Source organism: Chiloscyllium punctatum, chromosome 13, assembly GCF_047496795.1.
Source record: "Chiloscyllium punctatum isolate Juve2018m chromosome 13, sChiPun1.3, whole genome shotgun sequence".
In the NCBI taxonomy this organism is placed as follows: Eukaryota; Metazoa; Chordata; class Chondrichthyes; order Orectolobiformes; family Hemiscylliidae; genus Chiloscyllium; species Chiloscyllium punctatum.
Window position 1 is genome coordinate 88233211 of NC_092751.1, and position 27542 is coordinate 88260752.

At 44.7% G+C, this 27542-nt stretch overlaps 1 protein-coding gene across 3 annotated transcripts in view; it reads left to right on the forward strand.

Annotated features, from left to right (window-relative positions):
• The window catches only part of LOC140484625 (glutamine--fructose-6-phosphate aminotransferase [isomerizing] 1-like), an 84486-nt gene that overhangs the window by 23318 nt on the left and 33626 nt on the right, over nt 1–27542 (forward strand). For 2 of the 3 annotated variants that reach the window (XM_072583154.1, XM_072583153.1), the window contains exons 6-11: nt 400–534; nt 2666–2727; nt 12090–12169; nt 15217–15322; nt 19487–19650; nt 22516–22611. In XM_072583154.1, coding sequence (XP_072439255.1) covers nt 400–534; nt 2666–2727; nt 12090–12169; nt 15217–15322; nt 19487–19650; nt 22516–22611 — 643 coding nt within the window. The remainder of the gene's footprint in view (nt 1–399; nt 535–2665; nt 2728–12089; nt 12170–15216; nt 15323–19486; nt 19651–22515; nt 22612–27542) is intronic. The other variant, XM_072583155.1, reaches the window with a different exon arrangement.

Here is a 27542-nt window from a genome sequence, read left to right on the forward strand (position 1 = left end):
AGGAGCAGAGGGATACAGATCTCGGAAAATAGATGACAGGTTTAGAGAGAGGATCAAGATCGGCGCAGGAGGGCCAAACGGCCTGTTCCTGTGCTGTAATGTTCTTTGTTCTTTGTTCTACCCACAGACCCTGTCTTTTCTCTCTCTGGTGGTTTGAGCCTTAAGAGTGTCTGCTGTCTGGAATTCTCTCCACAGCGCTCCAACTCACCTCCCTCCACAACTGAAAAACCATCTCATTCAGCCAACTGCTCTGCCACTGCTCTGAATATTTCTCAACCTGACTTAATGTTGACTCCCACTTTCTACACCTCCCACAAAGCACCCTGGTGCTCTCCATGTGTAGAAATTGCAATTGTTACACTCGGGTCTGTTAATTATTTCTTGTGCTTTGACCTTCAGGAGAGCAAAGGGTATGAGTTTGAGTCTGAAACGGATACAGAATCGATTGCAAAGCTGATCAAGTACGTCCACGATAACAGCGAGAGTGAGAACATTAGCTTTGCTACTCTGGTTGAGAGAGTCATCCAGCAACTGGTAAGTGGTTGTTATTTGGAGAGACATTTGCTGCTTTGAGGTTAAACAATAGTGTCAGTGGGGTGCTTAGATTATTGATATGAAGGAGCTGGTATATAACATAGTGCCCTCAGACTGTAGTGTATTTTGCACCAAGGTGGGCATCAGTAGTCAACAGGGGCCTGGAAGTAAGGCTGAAGTCTGCTTTGACGGATTCCCACATACTTTGAGCAGAACAGGATGTTCTGGCTGAACTGCTACTGTTTCAGTATGGTGACGTCATAGAGCTAAACAGCACAGAAACAGGCCCTTCGGCCCAACTTGTTCATGTCGACCAGGTTTCCCAAACTGAACTGAATGAGTCCCATTTGCCCGCGTCTGGCCCATATCCCTCTCAACCTTTCCCAAATTGTGTACTTGTCCAAATGTCTTTTTTAAATGTTGCAGTTGTACTCTGGCACCTCATTCCATACTTGCACCACTCTCTGTGTGAAAACGTTGCCCCTTAGGTCCAATATAAATCTTTTCTCTCTTACTTTAAACCTATGACCTCTAGTTTTAGACTCCCCCATATTAGGACACAAGACCTTGACTGTTTGCCCTATCCATGCCCCTAATGATTTTAAAAACCTCTATAAGGTCACCCCTCAGCCTCTGACATTCCAGGGAAACAAATGTCCTAGCCTATCCAGTGTCATTACTGCTAACACACAGAACACAGGAAAAAACTCATCCACTTTTAGGTGAGGGATGGGAGGAATGTTGTGGGTAGAGTATACATCTGGATGGGGCGAATCAGCTGCATTTTAAACTCTGAAAGAGGCTTTCTGAGAACTGAGATTTTGGATTGTTTTTAGGCATTTCATTTTTTTTCCCTCCTTCTGGAATTTTACGGATTTGTCTGTTTATAATTTGGAATTTCTCTGGCTCCTTTCACTCATGCATACACCTGCCGGAGAATTTTCTAAACGAAACTGTGGTTGCGCCGAATTCGTCAAGAAGTTCAAGCCGGTCTGTCTTTAGGTTCCCTACCGGTGGGCAGCTTCTGCCAGAGGCGTGGCTGTTCAGACTGACCTAGCTCCTGAACTTTAACACTTCACCTTTGACTTGGGTGTGTGTGTGTGTGTGTGTGTGTGTGTGTGTGTGTGTGTGTTGGGGGGGGGGGTGGGGGGGGAAGTAGTGGTGTTTTCAGCAGCGCGCAGTGCATTTGGGGTGGCTCAGTGATTAGCGCTGCTGCCTCACTGCATGAGGGACCTAGTTTCGATTCCAGCCTCGGGTGAGTGTCTGTGTGGAGATTACACGTTCTCCCCGTGTATGCGTGGGTTTCCTCCCACTGTCCAAAGATGTGCAGTGTAGGCGGACTGCCCATGCTGAATTGTCCACTGTGTCCATGGACGTGCAGGCTTGGTAGATTAGAATGGAAAATGTGGGAAAATGTACAGGAATAAGGTGGGTGGAATGCTTTACGGAGGGTCGGTGTGAACTCTGGGCTGAATAGCCTGTTTCCACCCTGTAGGGATTCTATGATTTACCTGAGCGTTGGTTAAGGACAGAGATCGGGTCACTTATACTCTCCGATCAGCTGCAGTACCCATTACAATTGGCTGGAAAACATGCTTTAGTGGGAAATGGTGGTGTCATGATGATGTTAGTGGACTAATAATCCAGAGGTCCAAACTAATGCTCTGGGGACACTGGGTTCAAATCCCATGACAGCTACTGGCGGAGTTTCAATAAACTGGTGTGGAAAGGTAGTGTCAGTGATGGTGACAGTGAAAATATCATAATTGTTGCAAAAAATTAACCTGGTTCCCTGATGTCCTTTTCAGGGAAGAGCCCATCCTTACCTGGTCAGGACTCTAGACCCACAGCAATGTTGTTAACTCCAACCCTGCCCCTCAGATATGGCTGGGCAATGCCACTCGGTTCAAGGGTGATTCGCGATGGGCAACAAATGCTGGCCTTGCCAGTGACACCCTGTCCCAAGAATAAATAAAAGGAAGATAATAAAACTTTGGTGGGGAGAAAGAGACTCCAGTGAATATAAATTGAGTGAAAATTGTTGTTTGAGAAACCTGATGTGTTTGAGCAAACTTAGTTTGCAAATATATGTTGAAGTATACTATTGAATGTTAATATTGTTTTAAAACAGGAAGGAGCTTTCGCCTTGGTGTTCAAGAGTGTTCATTTCCCTGGGCAAGCTGTCTGTACCAGGTAATCATGATTTGGAGGTGCTGGTGTTGGACTGGGGTGTACGAAGGTTATAGTCCAACAGGTTTATTTGGAAACACTCGCTTTCAGAGCGCTGCTCCTTCATCAGGTAGTTGTTACATGACAACCACCTGATGAGGTAGTAGCACTCCGAAAGCTCGTGCTTCCCCGAATAAACCTGTTGGACTTTAACCTGATGTTGTGTGATTTTTAACGTTGTACCAGGTAAACACTCAGCCTTGGACAGGGACAAGTTTGCACGTCTTTTTTGAATTAAAGAAGGCTTACTGAATGATAGCCAACCTGGTTTTAGTCCATGCAGAAAATGTTGAAAACACTCGGGTAGCTCCTTACCACCTTCTCCTGGGCAGACCAGTTTGGGTGGTAAATGTTGGCCTAGCCAGTGACACCCATGTTCCATGAATACAGTCATAGAGTCGTAGAGATGTACAGCATGGAAATAGACCCTTCGGTCCAACCTGTCCATGCCGACCAGATATCCCAACCCAATCTAGTCCCACCTGCCAGCACCCAGCCCATATCCCTCCAAACCCTTCCTATTCATATACCCATCCAAATGCCTCTTAAATGTTGCAATTGTACCAGCCTCCACCACATTCTCTGGCAGCTCATTCCATACACGTACCACCCTCTGTGTGAAAAAGTTGCCCCTTAGGTCTCTTTTATGTCTTTCCCCTCTCACGCTAAACCTATGCCCTCTAGCTCTGGACTCCCCAACCCCAGGGAAAAGACTTTGTCTATTTATCCTATCCATGCCCCTCATAATTTGTAAACCTCTATCAGGTCACCCCTTAGCCTCTGACGCTCCAGGGAAAACAGCCACAGCCTATTCCTCTCCCTATAGCTCAAATTCTCCAACCCTGGCAACATCCTTGTAAATCTTTTCTGAACCCTTTCAAGTTTCACAACATCTTTCAGATAGGAAGGAGACCAGAATTGCGTACAATATTCCAACAGTGGCCTAACTAATGTCCTGTACAGCCACAGCATGACTTCCCAACTCCTGTACTCAATACTCTGACCAATAAAGGAAAGCATACCAAACGCCTTCTTCACTATCCTATCTACATGTGACTCCACTTTCAAGGAGCTATGAACCTGCACTCCAAGGTCTCTTTGTTCAGCAACACTCCCGAGGACCTTACCATTAAGTATATAAGTCCTGCTAAGATTTGCTTTCCCAAAATGCAGCACCTCGCATTTATCTGAATTAAACTCCATCTGCCACTTCTCAGCCCATTGGCCCATCTGGTCCAGATCCTGTTGTAATCTAAGGTAACCCTCTTCGCTGTCCACTACACCTCCAATTTTGGTGTCATCTGAAAACTTACTAACTGTACCTCTGCTCGCGTCTAAATCATTTATGTAAATGACAAAAAGTAGAGGACCCAGTACCGATCCTTGTGGCACTCCACTGGTCACAGGCCTCCAGTCTGAAAACCAACCCTCCACAACCACCCTCTGTCTTTTACCTTTGAGCCAGTTCTGTATCCAAATGGCTAGTTCTCCCTGTATTCCATGAGATCTAACCTTGCTAATCAGTTTCCCATGGGGAACCTTGTTGAACGCCTTACTGAAGTCCATATAGATCACATCTACTGCTCTGCCCTCTTCAATCTTCTTTGTTACTTCTTCAAAAAACTCAATCAAGTTTGTGAGACATGATTTCCCACGCACAAAGCTATGTTGACTATCCTTAATTAGTCCTTGCCTTTCCAAATACATGTATATCCTGTCCCTCAGGATTCCCTCCAACAACTTGCCCACCACCGAGGTCAGACTCACCGGTCTGTAGTTCCCTGGCTTGTCTTTACTGCCCTTTTTAAACAGTGGCACCACGTTAGCCAACCTCCAGTCTTCCGGCACCTCACCTGCGACTATCGATGATATAAATATCTCAGCAAGAGGCCCAGCAATTACTTCTCTAACTTCCCACAGAGCTCTTTGGTACACCTGATCAGGTCCTGGAATGAATGGGAATGTAAGATTGGCAGAATCTGTTCAGAGAGTAAAGCAAGAATGCTTTGTGTCAATGACCTCTTGTCAATCCTGGATGTGATTAGATTCCCCACAGTGTGGAAACAAACGCTTTGGCTCAACAAGTCCATACCGACCCTCCAAAGAGTAACCCATTTCCCTCTGACTAATGCACCTAACACTTATGGGCCTTTTAGCACGACCAGTTCACCTGACCTGCACATCTTTGGACTGTGGGAGGAAACTGGAGCACCCAAAGGAAACCCCCGCAGATTCGGAGAGAATGTGCAAACACCCCAGGCTGGAATCAAACTCAGGTCCCTAATGCTGTGAGGCAGCACTGCTAAGCACTGAGCCACCATGCCATCCAGTGATGTGTCCCTGGGGTCAGTGCTAATATCCCCGTGTTTCTAATCAACATGTGTCAAATGTCACTGCACTAAAAATCTGACAAAGCAGCAAAGGACTGAGATGTAATACAGTACAGAGCGTTGCTGGGTGTTGCATTTTAAACAATAATTTGCATTTGTGTAGCCCTTTTGAATGAGACAAATATTCCCAAGTTCTGCTCAGGAGAGTGGTGTAGCTACATTTGACTCTGAGCCACATAAGGTAATGTGAGCATGAAGGTAGTCAAGGAGATGGTTTAAGTAGCTGCTTGAAGGTGGAGGGAAAGGTTGAGAGTGTGAATTCCGGAGGTTAGGGCCTTGGCTGCAGAAAGCATGGAACCTGTTGGAGATGTTCAAGAGGAACTAGAGGAAATATTTCAGAAGCCATGTACCCGAGTGAGAATGTTAAAATTGAGACATTGCTTAACCAGGAACCAAGGTAGATCGGTGAGAATGGGTTAAATGCTATATAAAGCATTCATACTTCAAGCTAAACTATGAATACAGGCCCAGGGGGTATAATGCAAATGGTTAAAAGACTAATTTATGTCAGTCACTACTTTGAATTGCATGATTATTGAACTGGGATAATTTTTGTAGAAGGTACAGAGATAGAGAGAGAAACTCTGGAGTTATTTGAGATGTGATGAAAAGATTTCATCAGCTTAATGGCATCCCTCCTTCTCTCATTGGTGCTCCTCTGTGTGGCCCATTACTGGCTGGTGTGTTGTCGAGCTGAAATGACGAAGGGCACAAGTAATTTTATTTGCTACGTGGCCCTGAGCTGTCTGAATGTGATATCGGCCTGTTCACAAAGCACTTTCAGAGTTCGGGCCGTGTTGACTTCCAGTACGCCACTGGAAATCTGGATGGAAGGTGCTTCTAAATGATGACCATTCTTGTCAAAATGTGTGTGTGTCTGTCTGTTGGCAAATCCACAGGAATGTTAGCAGAGTCTCCACCTAACCAGTCACTCTCTGTTTACCCCTGTGGTTGATGTGTATGTTTTTGCTGTAGAGGTATGAGTAAGATAAACTAATCTCTGAGGGATCAGCTGAAGTCTGCAAGGTTTGATCAATGGAGCCTAAGAGCAGCAGAAACATTTTCAGGATGCATTTGAATGCTTTAAAGTTATTTCCGTTCAGCTTTTCAATGCAAATCTTTCAGAAGTCAGAGTTTCACTGCCCCTAGAATCCTACAGTACGGCATTTAATGCTGCCTCTGTTCAATAAAACCTTCATTTTAGCAAGGAGTCTCTTCTGATTTTTGTCCTCTCCCTCCCAATTTTTGGTATTTGTTGTGAAATTATCCACCTTTGTGTTTATACATTTTCGAATACTTATAAGCTTTTTTTAAATGATTTCTTGGAATGGGCACATTGTTGGTGAGGCCACTATTTATTTTTGTTTTTACCTCAAATTGTCCTGGTCCGGGTGATGGTGATAGTGGTGGTAGTGAGCTGTTCATTTGGACCACTTGTGGTCCTTGTGGTGTAGACCCACTCCACGCGGCTGTTAGGAAGGGAGTTCTAGCTATAATCCAACTATAATAAATGACCTGGCAAACTGCATCCCTCCCCTCAAAACTCTCCCTTGTCACACCCTTCCCGTAAGCCCCATTCACTTTGCCCCCATTCCAGGGCCTCTTCCATTCTGCTGGTACTGGCTAGCTGCAGTACCAACAGTAACCACTATCTTTGATTGGTGCTGCCTGGATTGGTGATGGGTTGGCCACTCCAAGAGTTGGGATTGCCATCCTGAAATGGGCGATAGTTCTGATTGGAGGCAGTTTGTTGCCTAATGGGTGCTTGGGGTTTCCAGAAATGGCTGCAAAACATTAACCCCCTGCTTTGTAGGAATTGGACTTTAGCCTTGACCATGGCTGTTAAACTCAGCCAGTGTGTGCCAGGACCTCTTCACCTCTTTTCTAGTAATGAAAGCTGCTTCCATGCCTCACTCTCCATACTGCATCCTACCGAGATTTGTCAAAGAGAAGGACTTGTTTTGTGAGGAAAGATTGGTCAGATTGGGCCTATATCTGTTGGCGTTTGGAAGAATGAGGGGTGGTCTTATTTAGAGTCTTATGGGACTTGACAAGGTGAATACTAAGAGAGTGTTTCCTCTTATGAAGTACAGGATACAGTTTTGAAAATAAGGAGTTATTTCATTTAAGGCAAAGATTAAGAGTTTTTTTCACCAGGGTCAATGCTGTTTGGAATTTTCTTCCCCAGATAGTGGAACAGGCAACATCATTTAAAAAAAAATGTTTGAAGACTTGAGTTTTTGATTGACAAAGGAGTCAAAGTGTAGCAAGGTGGACAGCAAATTAGGATCCTACAGCAGGGCAACCAGAATGGTATGCAGTAATCTAAAGGTGCCCTCACAGTGTCTGGTACGAACATAACATGATGTCACAACTCCTACACCCAGTGGTCTGAGCAATGAAGGCAAGTGTGCCAAACTATCCTGTATACCTGTGATATAACTTTCAAAGAACTATGTAGCTGAACCCTGGGTCTCTCTGTTTGACAACTCCCCTGTCATTTAACTGTATAAGTCCTGTTTTTGTTTGTTTTACCAAAATGTAACACCTCGCATTTCTGCAAATTAAACTCCCATCTGCCACTCCTTGGCCCAGTGGATCTTGGTAAAAACCCCTTTGTAATCTTAGATAACCACCTTCACTGTCCACTATACCATCAGAATTGGCAGAGCAAGTTCTCACAAGTTTTTAAAAATAGCCAGATAGATTGATTTTAAGTGATATTGATTTAAGTAATAAGTTGTAGTTAGGGTGCAGGAGCTCACTTCTCAGCTTTGGGTAAGGGATAGTGGATTTAAAACTGAGATGAAGAGAAGTTATGTGGTCATGAATCTGTGGAATTCACTCCCCCAGATTGCAATGGACACCAGGACACTGAATAAATTTAAAGATGGAGATCGACCGATTTTTAATTCTCAATAGTTTGAAGGGTTTTGGGGAACGGCTGGTAAGTGGAGTTGAGGCTGAGATGAGATCAGCCATGAGCATATTGAATGGCGGACCTGGCTCGAGGGGCTGAATGGCCTCAAAACACCTCAAAAAATGGAGGTGTAAGGGACAGCGAAGAAGGTTACCACAGATTACAACAGGATGTTGATCAGATGGGCCAATGGGCTGAGAAGTAGCAGATGGAGTTTAATTTAGACAAATGTAAGGTGCTGCATTTTGGGAAAGCAAATCTTAGCAAGACTTATACATTTAATGGTAAGGTCCTAGGGAGTGTTGCTGAACAGAGAGACCTTGGAGTGCAAGTTCGTAGTTCCTTGAAAGTGGAGTCGAGGTAGATAGGATAGTGAAGGCAGCGTTTGGTATGCTTTCCTTTATTGGTCAGAGTATTGAGTACAGGAGTTAGGAGGTCATGTTGCGGCTGTACAGGACATTGGTTAGGCCACTGTTGGAATATTGCATGCAATTCTGGTCTCCTTCCTATGGGAAGGATGTTGTGAAACTTGAAAGGGTTCAGAAAAGATTTACAAGGATGTTGCCAGGGTAGGAGGATTTGAGCTATAGGGAGAGGCTGAACAGGCTTGGGCTGTTTTCCCTGGAGCATCAGAGGCTGAGGGGCATGGATAGGGTAAATAGACAAAGTCTTTTCCCTGGTGTCGGGGAGTCCAGAACTAGAGGGCATAGGTTTAGGGTGAGAGGGGAAAGATGTAAAAGGGACTTAAGAAGTAACTTTTTCACGCAGAGGGTGGTACGTGAATGAATGAGCTGCCAGAGGATGTGGTGGAGGCTGGTACAATTGCAACATTTAAGAGGCATTTGGATGGGTATATGAATAGGAAGGGTTTGGAGGGATATGGGCCAGGTGCTGGCAGGTGGGATTAGATTGGGTTGGGATATCTGGTCGGCATGGCTGGGTTGGACCGAAGGGTCTGTTTCATGACTCCAATGGCAACCTCCAGCTCTTAGTTCTTAAGTTCTTGGAATATCACAGGATTTTTAAAAGTTCATTCATGGGATGTGGGTGTTGCTCGCTGTGCCAGCATCTATTGCCAGTCCCTAATTTCCCAGTGGGGAGTTAAAAGGCAACCTTTTGCTGTGCGTCTGGAGACATATGTAGGCCAGACCATGTCAGGACGATCGATTTCCTTCACTAAAGAATGAGTGAGCTAGATGGGTAGTAAAACATTTCATCAGTAAAACCTTTTATCTATTAGATTAGATAATTTTTAAAGGGCAGCCCCCCCGCCCCCGCCCCCGCCTCCGCCTCCGCCTCCGCCTATTGAATTCAAATGTTATCTGCTGTGGTTGGATTCGAGCCCACGTTCCCAAAACATTGTCTCTGGTTTTGGATTGCTAATCCAGTGGCATTGCCACTACACCAGCACCTCCACTTATCTTGTATGCTCGTGCAGCAGGTCAGTCTCAGTCAGAAAGCACGGAAACAGACCCTTCATTGGTCCAACCATTCCCTGCTGACTATCTTACCAAACTAAGCCATTCCTGTCTGTCTGTGCTTGGGGCATTATCCCTCACAACATTTGCTCAAGAACTTATCAAAATGTCTTTTAAATGTTGTAACTGTACACGCATCCAGCACTTCCACTGGAAGTTCATTCTCCACACGAACCACCCTCTCTTTAAAAAAACGTTGCCCTTTATATTCTCTTTAAAACGTCCTCCTCCCAACTTAAAGATATGCCCCCTAGTTTTGAACTCCCCCACCATAGGGAAAATTCACCTGCTATTAACCTTATCTATACCCCTCGTGATCTTAACAACCTCCATAAGGTCCCCCCTCAACCTCCTACACTCCAGTGAAAAAAGTCCCAGCCTATCCAGCCTCTCCTTACAACTCAAACCCTCCAATCCTGGTAACATCCTGGTATTTCTCTTTTGAATCCTCTCCAGTTGAATAATAACAGAGCTCAAAATGTGAGAACTGCTAACATTTCAGAGATTGAGGGGTGATAATTAACACTTCCTACATTAAATTATTAGAGGTTGGTCTCTAAATTAATTTTAAAACACATCTCCTCTACGCCGTGAAATGTGGATAGGAGATGCCTCAGGATAGGGTGTGTGAAGAGTTAACAGAGCAACCAGAATTGGACACACTACTCCAGAAAAGGCCTCACCAACGACCTGTTCAATCTCAACATGACGTCCCAACTCCTAGACTCAAAAGATCTGAGTAATGAGTAAACCAGTTTCACATCTTATCTGTGAGAGAGGAGCTCTGACAGTGCTGCGCTCTGACAGTGCTGCACTCTGTCAGCGTTACAGTGGAGTGTCAGTCTAGGATTGGATTATAAACCTACGGAGTGGAACTTGAATGTCCGACTCAGTTGAGGCAAGCACCCTCTCCTCTGACATGTCGCTTTGAGTTTTCCTCTTTATTTGGAGGAGGACCCCCACAATCCATCAGGTTCAGAACCTGCCATTCCACCTGAGGTAAATCACCATGAACCTCAAGAGATTTACGTAAGGTCCCAAGCAGATCCTTGCGTCAGTCTGCTCGGTTATGGGATCAACAGCTGGCTTGACTTAAAGTGACTTTTCCAAGTGTTGGGAAGTTGGGTTGTTCTGTTGCAGCTGTACAAGACGCTGGTGGGGCCACATTTGGAGTACTGCGTGCAGTTCTGGTCACCCTACTATAGAAAGGATGTTACTAAACTAGAAAGGGTGCAGAAAAGATTGACTAGGATTCTAGCTGCACTGGAAGGTTTGAGTTATAAGGAGAGGCTGAAAAGACTGGGATTTTTCTGCCTGAAGTGTAGGAGACTGAGGTGATGACCTTTTATAGAGGTCTATAAAATCATGAAAGGCATAGGTAAGGTAGCTAGCCAACAGCTTTTCCCCATGGTAGGGGCGTCTAAAACCAGAGGGCATAGGTTTAAGGTGAGAGGGGAGAGGTACAAAAGTGTCCAGAGGGACAATTTTTTCACACAGAGGGCAGTGAGTGTCTGGAATGGGCTACCAGAGGTAGTGGTGATGGCAAGTACAATTTTGTCATTTAACATTTAGACAGGTAAATGAATGGGATAGGTATGGAGGGATATGAACCAAATGCAGGGAAATTGGACTAGATTAATTGAGGGAACTGGGCGGTATAGACAAGTTGGGCCGAAGGGCCTGTTTTCATGCTGTAAACCTCTATGACTCTCTTTTCTTTGGGATCTTCCCAGTGTATATGTGTAGATTCCTTCCAACAGCTCTAGCAGTGCAGTCACAAATGACTCTTGGACGGCTGAATGTCCTGTCTGAGAATGCAATGCAACATGCTTTCTTCAAAAAGCTTGTCTCTGGGCCAACAAGTTATGGCTTCAAGTCCCAGTCTGTAGAATTGAGAGTGTAACCTAGACTAACGTTCTTTGCAGCATTGAGAGATTGCTTGCACTATTGAGGGTGCTAGTTCCCAGGTAAATGTTAAGCCAAGCTTCTGCCTATAAACATGGTCAGTCTTGTAGCACTATTCTGAAGAATAGTTGGAAATTTCTCTATATCTTGGTCAGCCATCCAAGAGTCATTTGTGACTGCACTGCTAGAGCTGTTGGAACGAACCTCAAAAAACAACACCAAAGACAGTGGTGTCACCTCATTTGCTTGAGGTTTGGCAATTTGACTACAGCTGTTGAGTACCACTCAACATATCCCATTGACATATGGGCATGGTTCCAATGTTTAAAAGATATTTAGATAAGTCCATGAATAAGTGTTTGGAGGGATATGGGCCAAGTGCAGGTAGATCGGACCAGTTTAGTTTGGGATTATGGTCGGCATGGACTGGTTGGATCGAAGGGTCTGTTTCTGTCCTGTATGATTCTATACATGGGTTTGAATGATCATTCTTAATTATAGGGCAGTTCAATCCTAATCTTGCTTCTAAATCCTCTGCTTTTCTTGTTTAGTTTTGTTTTTGTTCATTTTTTTAAGGTGTCATTTGTAGGCATCACAAATGGAATGTTTAGTGCTATTATTTTTCCTTTTTAGACGGGGAAGCCCTCTGATGATTGGTGTGAGGAGCAATGATAAACTTTCTACAGATCACATCCCAGTTCTGTATCGTACATGTAAGTACTGTTGGAGCACAGTGTAGAGTCGCTTCTGTTCTAGAGGTTAGTACAGAGTCCCAGGTAATGTTCTGGGCTCTGAGTTTGAATCTCACCAGGGCAGATGGTGGGTTTGAATTCAGTAAAAATACCAGGAATTAAGACTCTAATGATAATCATGATTGTCTGGAAAAATCCATAAGACCATAAGACATAGGAGTGGAAGTAAGGCCATTCGGCCCATCGAGTCCACTCCGCCATTCAATCATGGCTGATGGGCATTTCAACTCCACTTACCCACATTCTCCCCGTAGCCCTTAATTCCTCGAGACAACAAGAATCTATCAATCTCTGCCTTGAAGACATTTCGCGTCCCAGCCTCCACTGCACTCTGCGGCAATGCATTCCACAGACCCACCACTCTCTGGCTGAAGAAATGTCTCCGCATTTCTGTTCTGAATTGACCCCTCTAATTTTAAGGCTGTGTCCACGGGTCCTAGTCTCCTCACCTAACGGAAACAATTTCCTAGCGTCCACCCTTTCCAAGCCATGTATTATCTTGTACGTCTCTATTAAGTCTCCCCTTAATCTTCTAAACTCCAATGAATACAATCTCAGGATCCTCAGCTGTTCCTCATATGTTAGACCAACCATTCCAGGGATCATCTGTGTGAATCTCCACTGGACACGTTCCAGTGCCGGTATGTCCTTCCTGAGGTGTGGGGACCAAAACTGGACACAGTACTCCAAATGGGGCCTAACCAGAGCTTTATAAAGTCTCAGTAGCACATCTGGTTTGCAAATGTACTTTTCAATGAAGGAAACTGCCGTCTTTACCCCGCTGGGGTCTATGTGTGATTCCAAACCCACAGCAATGCAGATGTCTGGGCAACAAATGCTGGCCAAGACAGTGATGACCACATCCTGTAAATGAATAAAAAAACCGAGAAGATTGTTTATCAAGTGTCTTAGGGTTTTGGTATCATGCTTCACAATATTGATTGGAGTACAACAGACTTGCTGTTCACCTTTTACTCACCAGAACAGAATTGCAAGATTACATCTTTTCACAGAAATACCGAGTTCTGTACCAGGTGACTGTTTAATATTGCATTAACTCAGTCTAACGTGACCGGCAAATCTCACTTCAATACATCCCAGTGCTTTAGACAAAGGAAATGGAATTGCAGTGATAATGGTGAAACTCTAAGAATATCCAGCAGTAGGATCACTGAATACAAATCAGAGGGATACGAGTGCACTTAGGGTCATCGAGATGTACAGCACGGAAACAGACCCTTCGGTCCAACCCGTTCATGCCGATCAGATATCCCAACCCAATCTAGTCCCACCTGCCAGCACCCAGCCCATATCCTTCCAAACCCTTCCTATTCATATACCCATCCAAATGCCTCCGAAATGTTGCAATTGTACCAGCCTCCACCACTTCTTCTGGCAGCTCACACCATATAAGTACGATTTTTATATCATTTATACCTTTCCCCCCTCACCCTAAAGCTATGTCCTCTAGTTCTGGACTCCCCCCACACCAGGGAAAAGACTTTGTCGATATATACTATCCATGCCCCTCGTGATTTTATAAACCTCTATAAGGTCACCCCTCAACTTCTGGCGCTCCAGGGAAAACAGCCCCAGCCTATTCAACCTCTCCCTAGAGCTCAAATCCTCCAACCCTGGCGATGTTCTTGTAAATCTTTTCGGAACCCTTTCAGGTTTCACAACATCTTTCCGATAGGAAGGAGACCAGAATTGCACGCAGCATTTCAAAAGTGGCCTAACCAATGTCCTGTCCAGCCACAACATGACCTCCCAAAGGAAAGCATACCAAATGCCATCTTCACTATCCTATCTTCCTGCGACTCCACTTTCAAGAAGCTATGAACCTGCACTCCAAGGTGTCTCAGCAACACTCCCGAGGACCTTGCCATTAAGTGTATAAGTCCTGCTAAGCTTTGCTTTCCCAAAATGCAGCACATTACATTTATCTAAATTAAACTCCATCCACCAGTCCTCAGCCCATTGGCCCATCTGATCAAGATCCCATTGTAATCTGAGGTAACCTGCTTCGCTGTCCACTACACCTCCAATTTTTTTGATGAAACTAACACAGTATCTGAAGGAGAAGTGAGAAGATTTGTGAAGTAACTGCTCTGAATCCATCCTGAATCCCAGGATGACCCCAGTCGAGTGCAGAGGCTCCCCTCTCATGGTATTCATCAACCCAGCTCGTATATCAATATGAAAAGTGCAAACCCAATCAGTAAATAGACCTTTTGGGTTCTTTTCCACGTGCCTTCTTTCATCGATCAATGTGGCATCTATTAAGATGCCCATCTGTTGATGTTGCCTGGTTTGGAGTGTATTAGCTATAAGGAGAGGTTGAACAAACTTGGATTATTTCACTAGAATGTCGGAGGCTGAGGGGTGACCTGATAAAGGCTATCAAATTATGAGGGACATGGATAGAGTGGATTGGCCAAGCCTTTTTCCCTTAATGGAAATGTCAAATACTAGGGATGTAGGTTTAAGGTGAGAGGGGAAAAGCTTAAAGGGAATGTGCAAAATCAGATGTGACACAACACCAGCTTACAGTCCAACAGGTTTATTTGAAATCCCTGCTTTCCGAGCTTGTGACGTAAAGCTGATGAGGGAGCAGTGCTCTGAAACCTTGTGATTTCAATGACCTGTTGGACTATAACCTGGTGTCGTGTGACTTCAGACTTTGTCTAATACCGGCACCTCCACATAAAAGGGATGCGAGGGCAAGTTTTTTGCACAGCTGGTTGTAGGTGCCAGGAAAGCGCTGCCCAGAGGAGGTGGCAGAAACCAAGACAATAGCAATGTCTAAGCGGCATTCAAACAAACATATGAACAGGTAGAGAATAGAGGGATATGGGCTGTTGTGGGCAGATGGGATAGGCTTAGAATAGTCGGCTCAGACATAGTGGGCTGAAAGGCCTATGTTCTCTTTGTCTATTAAGCTGTGAGAAGGGCAAGCAGGTCATTCTGTTGAGTTTTGACGTCAAATATCTGAATGATCTTGGCAGGTAAAGAAGTGACAAAAAACTGTCCAGCTTCCCGCACGGATGACACCTCCTTGTACCCAGTTGGGGAAGAGAAATCTGTGGAGTACTATATTGCATCAGATGCCAGGTAAACCACTTGTTCATTTGAACTTGGTTGAGTTAGACACGTTTAGTTGGGGAATGACAGGCAAGGTAAGTAGGGTGCTGTAACTTGTTGGTGTGAGACGTTCCGTTTGTGAATCACGCGCAGTGTTTCTGGTCTGTTGTATGAAGCCCACCCATGATGTTTAGCAGCTAAGAAAATGCCTTGCTAATTGGCGTAAATCTTTCAGCTGACAGCTTTCATGCTAACTCTGTGGTTGGATAATTGAAGCTCGTAAAATTCTGGTTTCACAAATCCAGCAGGAAGGTATTGCCGTTTATTGTTTAAGAGTAGTCATCAAAGTGCATCATCCTGAACAATACCATTTGTAGCATCATGGGATGTACCTTTTTACTCCTGGGTCTCTCTCCTACGTATTGCTTCAGTAAAATAAGACCAGGTTTCTTTAAAGACAACAAGGACTTATTATTCGCCTTTCATGGGATGTGGGCACGCTGCCAAGGTCAGCGTTTGTTACCCTTGAACTCTGTTTGGGAGGACAGTAAAGAGTTAGCTGCCATTGATGTGGATCAAGAGTTGTGTGTAGGCCCAATTAGGAAAGATTGGCAGATCTCCTTCCCAACTCCGCGTATCTAGAACTGGGATAGGCTTTTAACAATAATGACTGTTTGTTGGCTATTATTGAGAGGAGCCTTGTAATTCCAGGTCTAAATTCTGCCAGTTACCATGGTGAGATTTGAACCCACATTCCCCAAGTGTCAATATGGCTCTCTGGATTACTTTTCCAGGGCAATTACACTACACCACTGTCTCCCAAACAGCTTGTATAACTTCATGCACGTGTAACAATCTGCTAAATCAGTCGACCATCCAGGTTGCAAAGTCAGATTGTTAAGGAAAGACATGATGATGTCAGCTAGACTTCAATTGCTGTCTGCTAAGGACTATTCATGAAATAGAGACTTTGACAGAATTTCAGGGGAAGGTGCTCAGTTTTTTCTGAATTGAAATTGAGAAGGATAGGTGTTCTAACTCTTGTACCAATGGGTACCTTCTATTGTTGGAATTTCACAAAGCCGGTTTCCATTTTGAGGTACTCCAGATAGCCCCTCCTGTTACTTTGTACTTCCATTCAGCATGGACAGAGATTATTGAAACATAGAATACTGCACCAGGGACCCAGGTTCGATTCCAGCCTCAGGTGATTGCCTGTATGGAGTTTGCACATTCTCCCCAGGTCTGCGTGGGTTTCCTCTGAGTGCTCTGGTTTCCTCCCAGAGTCCAAAGATGTGCAGGTTAGGTGAATTTGCCATGCTAAATTACCCATAGAGTGCAGGTTAGGTGGATTACACATGGGAAATGCAAGGTTATGGGTACAGGGGTGGGTCTGGGTGGGCTGCACAGCAGAGGGTTGGTGTAATAACTACATAGAGGTTGGGTCCCATACCAAGTCACCCTTTATTTACTAGTGCACAGTACACTGGTTGTAACCAGCCAGCTTGGAGTCTGTCCTCAAACTGAGGAGATTCTAATCTCCTGGTTATATTTTGCAAATGCGAATAGAAAAAATGAGATCAAAGAAAACCTTGAATAAATGGGTTTCAATCCATTAAATACAATTCAAGTTCTACAAAGAAAATCAAACCTTGTGTGATCAACAGTCCAAACTATTGCACTCTTTCAAAACAAACCTTGTCTCAGTTTATTTTCCTCCAAAAAGTAAAAAAAAATGCAGTGCAGTGCATTCAAGTGAAGCCTGAGGTTTGAAGCTCAATTCACATGACATCACATGCAGGGCTGTCAGACCACACTTGAAGGCCTGGCCCACACACACATGCCTCAGTCTGAGGCCTACACACTGAAGCAATGGCACAGGGCCGGATCCTATCACCAAATCACCCGTTTGTTCACTAGTGCATCAGTACACTGGGTGTAGCCAGCCAGCTCAGAGTCAGTTGAGGAGATTCTAATCTGCTAATTTCCTTTTCTTTAAGAAAAGGAAGACAATGTCCCAGACCAAGAGGACTTCTCCCCACCGTACACTCACTGTAGACAGCCAACCCTGAGTCAGTTCTCAAACTGAGAGGTTCTGATCTCCTGGTAATATTGATCAGCCAAGGCTTTCCTGATTAGCCCAGTTTAACAACCCTAATCACTGAGGTCCAGCTGATCCCAATCACTACAGTTGGTGTAATCTCGATGGGCTGAATGGCCTGATTCTATGAGCGAACGGGGACGTAGCTGCTTTGGCATCAGTTAACACTTTTTAAAATGAAGAACAAGTCTGGTGGCAGAAACAGTGGCATGGCGAGTGTGTCACTGAATCAATAATCCTGAAAATGCGGCTCATTCTCTGGATTTAAATCCTAACTGGTAGAATTTAAATGCGAATAACTGTTCTGAGATTGAAAGCTAATCTCATCAACTGGAACCATAAAGCTATCAGTAATTGTTGCAAAATCCCATCTGATTCACTAATGTCCTTTTTAGGGAAGGAAATCTGCCATCCTTAGCTGGTCTGGCCTACACATGACTCCAGATCCACAGCAAATTCTTCATTGCTTTCCAAAATAGCCAAGCAAGCCACTCCATTCAAGGGCAATTAGGGATGGGTAACCGATACTGATCATGCCAAAAAATGTATATCCCCAGAAAAACACAAAATGACATAATCCGTTATTAAGGTCTAAAAATTAACAAGGATTTCAGTTAATTGTGGTTCCATTCTGTATTTGGCTTGTTAATATTTTTTGTCAATTTATTAGTGCGTTAATGGTGAAGATGTGGGAGCAAGGTGAGAGTAAGAAAGGGATATAAGAAGGGAAAGCATGACAGAAGAGAACAGGGTGGAGTGTGTTAATGTTTGGTTAATCATATTCGGTTCATTTAATGTCTTTATTTAAGATTGGCACGAAACAGGTGGTGGCTCTTAATTGTCAGTGCAAGCATACATAGAGCTGCTCCAGAGACGTATAATAACATCTCTGAACAGGTTGATTAGAAAAATAGGTTAAAACAAAAAGTGTGCATAGGGTGGGGAGAGGGGGGGGCGGGGGTGCTGTTGTGGTGCTGTGATAATGTCTCTACCTCTGAGCCAGGAAAATTTGGGTTGAAGTCCCATGTACTCCAGAGATGTGTCATCACATCTCTGAACTGGTTGATTAGAAATTATCTCTGTACATGGGAAAGGGGCTGAGGTGGTGCGGTGGTAGTATCCCTACTGCTGGGCCAGAAGATCCAGGTTCAAACCCCACCTGCTGCAGAGGTATGTATCTCTGAACTGGTTGATTGGAAAATATGTACATATATCGAGAACAGCTGCAATACTAGGGATTGGGAGCAGTTGAAAGACTGAGTAGTCAATAAAAACTTTGTCTGCAGAAGTGGATGTCTCAGTTTTTGTCTCCCTGACTGGCTTGGATCTGAATTGACAACGTGAGAGTTATTTGAGGGTCAGTTCATTGTCCAGCAAGAACCAATCCATTCAGTTTACAGCAGACGTGTATTCGGAAACTGTCATATAAACAAAGAACTGGAAATCTCAAACAAAAGACAGAAATTGCTGGGGAATCTCAGCAGATCCGGCAGCGTCTGTGGTGAGAGATAGCAGAGTTAACGTTTTGAGTCCAGTGACCCTTCTTCCGAAGAAGGTTAACGTTACCAATGTTCCATTAACCCATTTTCCCAGCTTATAAATAACCACCATCTTGGATCACCACCCCCAGTAACAAGGAAGGGCTGGTATTGGCACAGTAGCCAAAACTGTCCTGTAATGTTTGCCTGTAAATACTGAGCTACATCAATAACAGGATCAATTAAATATGATTGTAACCAAAAGTTGCTGTGATTTTATATTTTCAGTCATCATATTATTTTTAAGCCATTTTGACTACCTGAGCAGCTAATGAGCCACAAAATGGCAGAGGAGAGGGTGTCAACATGGAGAAAAAGGAATTCTGGGAAAGTATAAATGTGCTCCAGACAGAATGGAAAGACTTCACAGGCTAAGAGGAGAAATTACTTTCTTTTCAGCTTATTTATGACTATAACACCCAGCGGGTCTTCCTCACATTTTAATTAGTTTTGTTTTAAAGACATTGCATTTTCAGAGGTACTGTTCATGATGACCTGTGGTCTGGTGATGAATGGGCAGTATGTTGCCATGGTGATTGTTTTTCTTCCCCCCAGCACCATCATTGAACACACGAACCGAGTGATTTTCCTGGAGGACAATGACGTGGCAGCGGTGGTCGCAGGCTGCCTTTCAATTCATCGGGTGGAACGCACGCCAAGTGACTGCCCGGCACGTGGCATTCAAACCCTGCAAGTGGAGATGCAGCAGATGATGAAAGGTAAGAGCGAGACCAATCTGGGCAACTTGTGAAAGAAATGAAAAACATGAGGGTGTTGATTAAAAGTCAAACGCTAAAGAGTGTGTGTGTGTGAAGTGCTTCTATCATTTATTAACCCATGGGTTGGGAGTGTCTCTAGCTGGGCCAGCATTTCTTGCCCATCCAAGAGGGCAATTAAAGTCAACCACATTGCTCAGGATCTGGAATCACATGTAGGCCAGACCAGGTAAGGATGACATATTGCCTTCCCTAAAGGGCATCTGTGAACCAGATGAGTTTTTTTTGACAATGGCTTCATGGTCAATATTCGACTGTTCTTTCCAGATTTTTATTGCATTCAAATTCCACCATCTGCCATGGCAGGTTTTGAACCCAGCTCCCCAGAACGTTACCTGGGTCTATGAATAGTCTGTCAATGATAACACCAGGCCATTGCTTCTCCCTCATAACGTCCTTAAGGGAAGAAAATCTTTCCACAAACCTTGAAGGATATCTTCCATCCTTATTTGGCCCAGACCAACAGTAATCTGGTTAACTCTTAGTCACCCTCTGAAATGGCCAAGCAATGTGGGCGGCACGGTGGCACAGTGGTTAGCACTGCTGCCTCACAGCGCCGGAGACCCGGGTTCAATTCCCACCTCAGGCTGCCTGGGTTTCCTCCGGATGCTCCGGTGTCCTCCCACAATCCAAAGATGTGCAGGTCAAGTGAATTGGCCATGCTAAATTGCCTGTAGTGTTAGGTGAGGGATAAATGTAGGTTGTGCTTTGGCGGGTCGGTGTGGACTTGTTGGGCCGAAGGGCCTGTTTCCACACTGTGATGTAATCTAATCTAATGTAATCTAATCTAATCAAGCTACTCTGATTGAGGGTACTTAAGGATGGGCGACGAATCCTGGCCTTGCTACTGACACCAAATCCAAGGGGAAAAGAAAAATACACTTGAAAAAAGATTGGTAACTCAAATAAATCTAGTAGCAGTACTAAATAAAGTCAGGAGTGAGAATACAAGCTGAATGATGACCTGGAGGAGTTGGATGACCTTATTTTATTCCTGCTCTGTCTGCTTGCAAAACCTCAGGCATCTCAACAAGACAAACATTAGGAAACTGCATGCCAGCGTTCTGCAATTTGTGTCTTTCCTCAAGTTCCTGACCGTGTTTCAGACCAAGCCGATCTAGCTATGTTTGTTGAGCAAATAGTTCCTAAAACGTTTGATGTGAGCATTGATCTTCACCTGTTTTTAATCCTTCGCTTCTGCCTTTTTGCTGTTTGTTTTACTGCATGGTGTGAGTCTTTTCGAATTCAGTCAGTCACTTTCCTTTTCTTTTCTACTCTCTGTGATTTATGACCCAATTCCTGGGAAGGATTGGTCTCGGGGGATTAGGTTAGATTAGATTCCCTACAGTGTGGAAACAGGCCCTTCGGCCCAACCAGTCCACACCGACCCTCTGAAGAGTAACCCACCCAGACCCATTTCCCCCTGACTAATGCATCTAACATTACGGGCAATTTAGTGTGGCCAATTCACCTAACCCGCACATTTTTGGACTGTGGGAGGAAACCGGAGCACCCGGAGGAACTCCACACAGACAATCGCCCGAGACTGGAATTGAACCTGGGACCCTGGTGCTGTTAGGCACCAGTGCTAACCACTGAGCCACCGTGCCGCCAAATTGAGCGGAATTTACTGATGCTGAGGATAGCACGTCCTGAACCTGCAGTGTAGTTAGATTCCATAATAATTTTCAAAGCAGGAGTTGGATTTAAACAGTTCTAAATTGCATGTCACATTAAAGTAGAAAGATTGTGTTCTTAAACACATTTGCAGGGTTATGGGAAAATAGGATTACAGTTGGATTACATTGAATTGGATAACTGTTTGAGAGCTTGCAGGAACATGATGGGCCAAATGTGCTCCTTTAAGTACTTGTTGCAAGTACAATAACTGGTGTATTGCCCAGTCCTGGTTACTGTTATTAGTTTCCCTCGCTAAGGAAGGTTCAACTTGACATTAATGATCTCATTAAAAAATACAACATTTTTATAGGGTTCAAGATGGTAGATGTAGAAAGGCTGGTTTCCCTGAATGCAGTGTGTCAACCTAGGGGAGTATAGAATCCCTACAGGAAGCAGGCCATTCAGCCCAGCAAGTCCGCACTGACCCTCTGAAGGGGCAACCCACTATACTCCCCGCTATCCCCAATCCACCTAACCTGCTACATTGCCTGTCACTATGGGCAACTTCGCACGGCTAATCCACCTAGACTCCACATCTTTGGACTGTGGGAGAAAACTGGAGCACCCAGAGGAAACCCACACAGACAGTGTGAATGTGCAAACTCCACACAGGCAATTGCCCGAGGGTACAGTTGAACCTGGGTCCCTGGCGTTATGAGGCACATTATCCTTTTTAGATTTCACATTCCTGGTTAGCCATTGGGAGAATGGAGAGGGCATCTGGTACTGGTAAGGTTTGGCACTTATTAGCTGGTTAGCTTTTAATGATGAGCTCAGCAGTTTCTGTCATCCACGCTGTCAGTTGTCACTCTCTCGGTGCGGTATATTGATATTTTTATCCCATCATGAGGAATGTGATCCTCGAATTGCAGATTCACCAAGCCACCGTATTCCATAACAGCTTGAGCTAAACCTGCTGCACCTCAAAAAGAGATAATGTTGTCATGCCTTGAGATGTTTAGATTGATTTTGACACTGAATTACAAATGCTAAACAGAAGCTGGAGACAACATCCTGATAAATTATTACAAGCATAGCCTTGAGACTTTATCTTCCCACACCAAATCGTCTGACCTTTTATCATTAAATATATTTTCATGTGATTATTCTGCCTGACCTTTTTCATAGGAAACTACAGTTCCTTTATGCAGAAAGAAATCTTTGAGCAACCAGAGTCGGTGGTAAATACCATGAGGGGAAGAGTCAATTTTGAAAATAACACAGGTGAGAGTCGATGCTTAAAAGTGCAAATATATGTTGTCCTCTCTGGGAGTACCACAGTTAGTCCTGTCTATGGCGCCGTTCCAATAGAGTTAGGTGTAAAATGCAAAAGTGCAGATTATATGACTGAAACATTTCCGATTTTGATGTCGATCTGGGTCATTGCCATTGTAGGGACCCTTAGTGGCAGTAAGCCAACATGGCAGTGTTTGATGGAGTTGGAATCATAGAATCCCAACAGTGTGGAAAGAGGCCATTCAGCCCATCAAGTCCAAACTGCCCCTCAGAAGTCCCACCCAATACTCTCACCCCCGCCACCGCATGTCCCATGGTCAATCCACCTAGCCTGCACATCCCTGAACACTATGAGCAATTTCCCATGGCCAATCCACCTAACCTGCACATGCCTGAACACTATGAGCAAGTTAGCATGGCCAATCCACCTAACCTGCATTCCTTTGGACTGTGAGAGGAAACTGGAACACACCCGTGCAGACACAAGGAGAATGTGTAAACTCCACACAAACAGTTACCTGAGGCTGGAATTGAACCCGTGATCCTGGTGTTGTAAAGCAGCTGTGCTAACCACTGAGCCATCCTGCCAAGCAAGGAGTTAGCTTTCCTTCACACACGATTTGGAAGTTGAAACCCAGAGGACACAGTCTCAGAATAAAGCCAAGCTGCCCAGCACCAACATGAGGAAGATTGTAGAAAATAGGAGCAGCAGTAGGCCATTCAGCCCTTTGAACCACATGGACACATGTATACACAAACACGCACACAGACACTCACACACACCCCTACACACACACCCCTACACACACACACACACACACACACACACACACACATGCACTCTCTCTCACAGACACTCACCAACCCTCCACCTCAGTCTCACACACACCCACACACTCACATGCACCCCCTCACGGACTTAGACACTCTATACTCACGTACACACACACATTTACTCTCACACTCAACAACCCCTCACCCCAGACAGACAGATATGTGCGCACACACACACACACAGACACACACACACACAGACACACAGACACACAGACACACACACACACACACACAGACACAAAAAAACCCACATGCACACATATACGTTTCTGGGGTGAATTTGTACTTGCAGAGTTACATTGTACTTTGTTAAAAAACTGCATGAATCCATGTAAGATCTGTGAACTCACTTTTTAGATTAGAATCAGCTAAACGTGATGGCACAGACAGGGAACACAGGGGGCTAACACCTTCACCATATTATTTGGCTGACACCAGTTGTTACAGTTAATCTGAGAATGTAACTTCTTAAAAAAAATTGTGATTTTCATATGAAAAAAATGAAACTATCATGGTATTCGAACAGATGAAAGACTCAACAAACAATCAAGGTATCTTTCAGTGTATAATTTCAATTACATCACACTGTAAACTTTTGCTATAAATTCTGTGTCTTATGATTGTGTCCTTCACAACCACCTGATTAAGGAGTAGCGCTCCGAAAGCTAGTGCTTCCATCTAAACCTGTTGGACTATAACCTGGTGTTGTGTGATTTTTATCAATCAGATCAAGGTTGATCATCTAATGCAGTCCCCTGTTCCTGTTTTCTCCCCCTGCCCTTTGGAATCCCTTTAGACCGAAGAGCTGTAGGTTATGTTTTCATGAAAAGATTCAATGTTTTGGCCTCAATGCTTTCAGTGGCAGAAAATTCTACAGGCTCCCCACTCTGTGGGTAAAGACATTTCACCTCAGTCCTAAAAGCTACCCCCCGCCCCCCACCACCGCCGCCGCCATGCTCTGTATCCTAAAACTTAGAGTGACTGGTCTGACCAGTCACTGAGCACATTCCTGATGAAGGGCTTACGCCCAAAACATCGACTATCCTGCTCCTCGGATGCTGCCCGACCGGCTGTGCGCCGCACTTTTTGACCCTGATCTCTAGCATCTGCAGTCCTCACTTTCTCCCAGACGCCAAGAGCATCCTCCTCCCTGCATTTCCTCTGTCTAGGCCTGTTAGAGTTTTATAAGTTTCTATGGGAACACCTCCCTCCAGCCTTCCAATTCTTCTAAGTTCTAGTCCAAACCGATTCAGTCTCTCTTCATCTATCAGTGCTTGGAACCCAAAAATCGGTTTGCTAAGTGATTGTTGCACTCCCTGGAATGTCCTTCCTTCACTAAAGAGGCCAAAAGAGCCCTCAGTGCTCCAGCTATGGTCTCACCGAGGCCCAACACAGTTACAGCATTCCATCCCTGATCCTGCAGGTCGGACAGCATCCGAAGAGCAGGGAAATCAACGTTTCTGGCAAAAGCCCTTCATCAGGAACATTCCTGATGAAGGGCTTTTGCCCGAAACATCGATTTTCCTGCTCCTCGGATGCTGCCTGACTTACTGTGCTTTTCCAGTACCACTCTAACCTTAACTCTGATCTCCAGCATCTGCAGTCCTCACGTTTGCCTCCCTGATCCCATATTCCAGTCCTCCCACCAAGAAGGCCATCGTACCACTATCCACCTTCACTGCCTGCTGCATCTTTTAGTGACTGTATGCCAGGACACCAGATCTTGCTGCACTCACCTCTTTCCTAATCTATCACCTTTTAAAGAATGTTTCTTCCGACAAACTGGATAACCTCTCATTTATTCACATTGTATTTCACCCGCCAATCATTTGCCCATTCCTTCAGCTTGTCCACTCTCACCAAAGGCATCCTCCTCACAGCTCATTCTCCCATCCAGCTTTGTGTTATCTGCCAGTTATGACATTGAGTCCCCTCATCTAAATCCTTCATATATATTGAGCATAGCTGGTGTCCTAGCACTGATCCCTGCAGTACCCCACTCGTCGCTGCTTCTCACTTTGAAAAAGACCCATTTATTCCAGCTCCTTGCTTCCTGTTTGCAACCCAATTCTCTAACCGTGGGGTTTGTACTCTTTCCCCCAATCCCTTGTACTTTATTTTTACAGGTAAATGCCTTATGTGGTATCCTTATCAAAATCTTTCGGAAATCCCAGTTAAACCTTGTCCACTGCCTCCCCTTTATCAATTCGACCACTAACATCCTTGGAAAAAGGAATTCTTCACCAAGAGTGGCGAATGTTTGAAATTGCTACACATGGAAGGCTATGGAGGTTTAGTTATGTTCAGCACAGAAACTTATTGATGTCTAGTTATTAAAACATCAAAGGAAATGGGGATATAGTGAGAAGATGTGTTCAGACAGAAGATCAGCCATGATCTAGGTGAGTGGCTGCCCAGGTTAGAGGGGCTGAATGGCCTATCCCTGCTCCTGTTTTCTGTGTAAGGATGTCATCTTGCGGCTGGTTTGGCCACTTTGGGCATACTGCATTCAGTTCTGGTCTCCCTGCTATAGGAAGGACGTTGTGAAACTTAACAAGGATGTTGCCAGGGTTGGAGGATTTGAGCTAAAGGGAGAGGCTGAACAGGCTGGGGCTGTTTTACCTGGAGCGTCAGAGGCTCAGGGGTGACCTTACAGAGATTTATAAAATTATGAGGGGCATGGGTAGGATAAATAGACAAAGTCTTTTCCCTGGATTGGAGGAGTCCAGAACGAGAGGGCATAGGTTTATGGTGAGAGGGGAAAGATATTCTTTAATTTAATTCTTTGAGAAGGTGACTAAGGAGGTGGACGAGGGTAAAGCGGTAGATGTGGCATATATGGATTTTAGTAAGGCGTTTGATAAGGTTCCCCATGGTAGGCTAATGCAAAAAATACGGAGGTATGGTATTGATGGTGAGTTGGAGGTTTGGATTAGGAATTGGCTGGCTGGAAGAAGGCAGAGGGTAGTAGTTGATGGTAAAGGTTTATCTTGGAGTGCAGTTACTAGCAGTGTTCCGCAAGGATCTGTTTTGGGACCATTGCTGTTTGTCATTTTTATAAATGACCTGGAGGAGGGGCTAGAAGGTTGGGTGAGCAAGTTTGCGGATGATACGAAAGTCGGTGGAGTTGTTGACAGTGAGGAAGGATGTGTCAGGTTACAGCGGGATATGGATAAGCTGCAGAGCTGGGCAGAAAGGTGGCAAATGGAGTTCAATGTAGGCAAGTGTGAGGTGATTCACTTTGGTATGAGTAACAAAAAGATGGGGTACTGGGCTAATAGTCGGATACTTGGTAGTGTGGATGAGCAGAGGGATCTTGGTGTCCATGTACACAGATCTCTGAAAGTTGCCACCCAGGTAAATAGTGCAGTGAAGAAGGCATATGGCGTACTGGCTTTTATTGGTAGAGGAATTGAGTTCCGGAGTCCTGAGGTCATGTTGCAGTTGTATAAGACTCTGGTGCGGCCGCATCTGGAGTATTGTGTGCAGTTTTGGTCGCAATACTATAGGAAGGATGTGGAGGCACTGGAACGGGTGCAGAGGAGGTTTACCAGGATGTTGCCTGGTATGGTAGGAAGATCATATGAGGAAAGGCTGAGGCACTTGGGGCTGTTTTCATTGGAGAAAAGAAGGTTTAGGGGTGACTTGATAGAGGTGTACAAGATGATTAGGGGTTTAGATAGGGTTGGCCATGAGAACCTTTTTCCATGTATGGAGTCAGCTATTACGAGGGGGCATAGCTTTAAATTAAGGGGTGGTAGGTATAGGACAGATAATAGGGGTAGATTCTTTACTCAGCGAGTTGTGAGTTCATGGAATGCCCTGCCAGTAGCAGTGGTGGACTCTCCCTCTTTATGGGCATTTAAACGGGCATTGGATAGGCATATGGAGGATAGTGGGCTAGTGTAGGTTAGGTGGGCTTGGATCGGCGCAACATCAAGGGCCAAAGGGCCTGTACTATGCTGTATTTTTCTATGTTCTATATAAAAGAGACCTAAGGGGCAATTTTTTTCATACAGAGAGTGGAATGTGTATGGAATGAGCTGCCAGTGAAAGTGGTGGAGGCTGGTACAATTGCAACA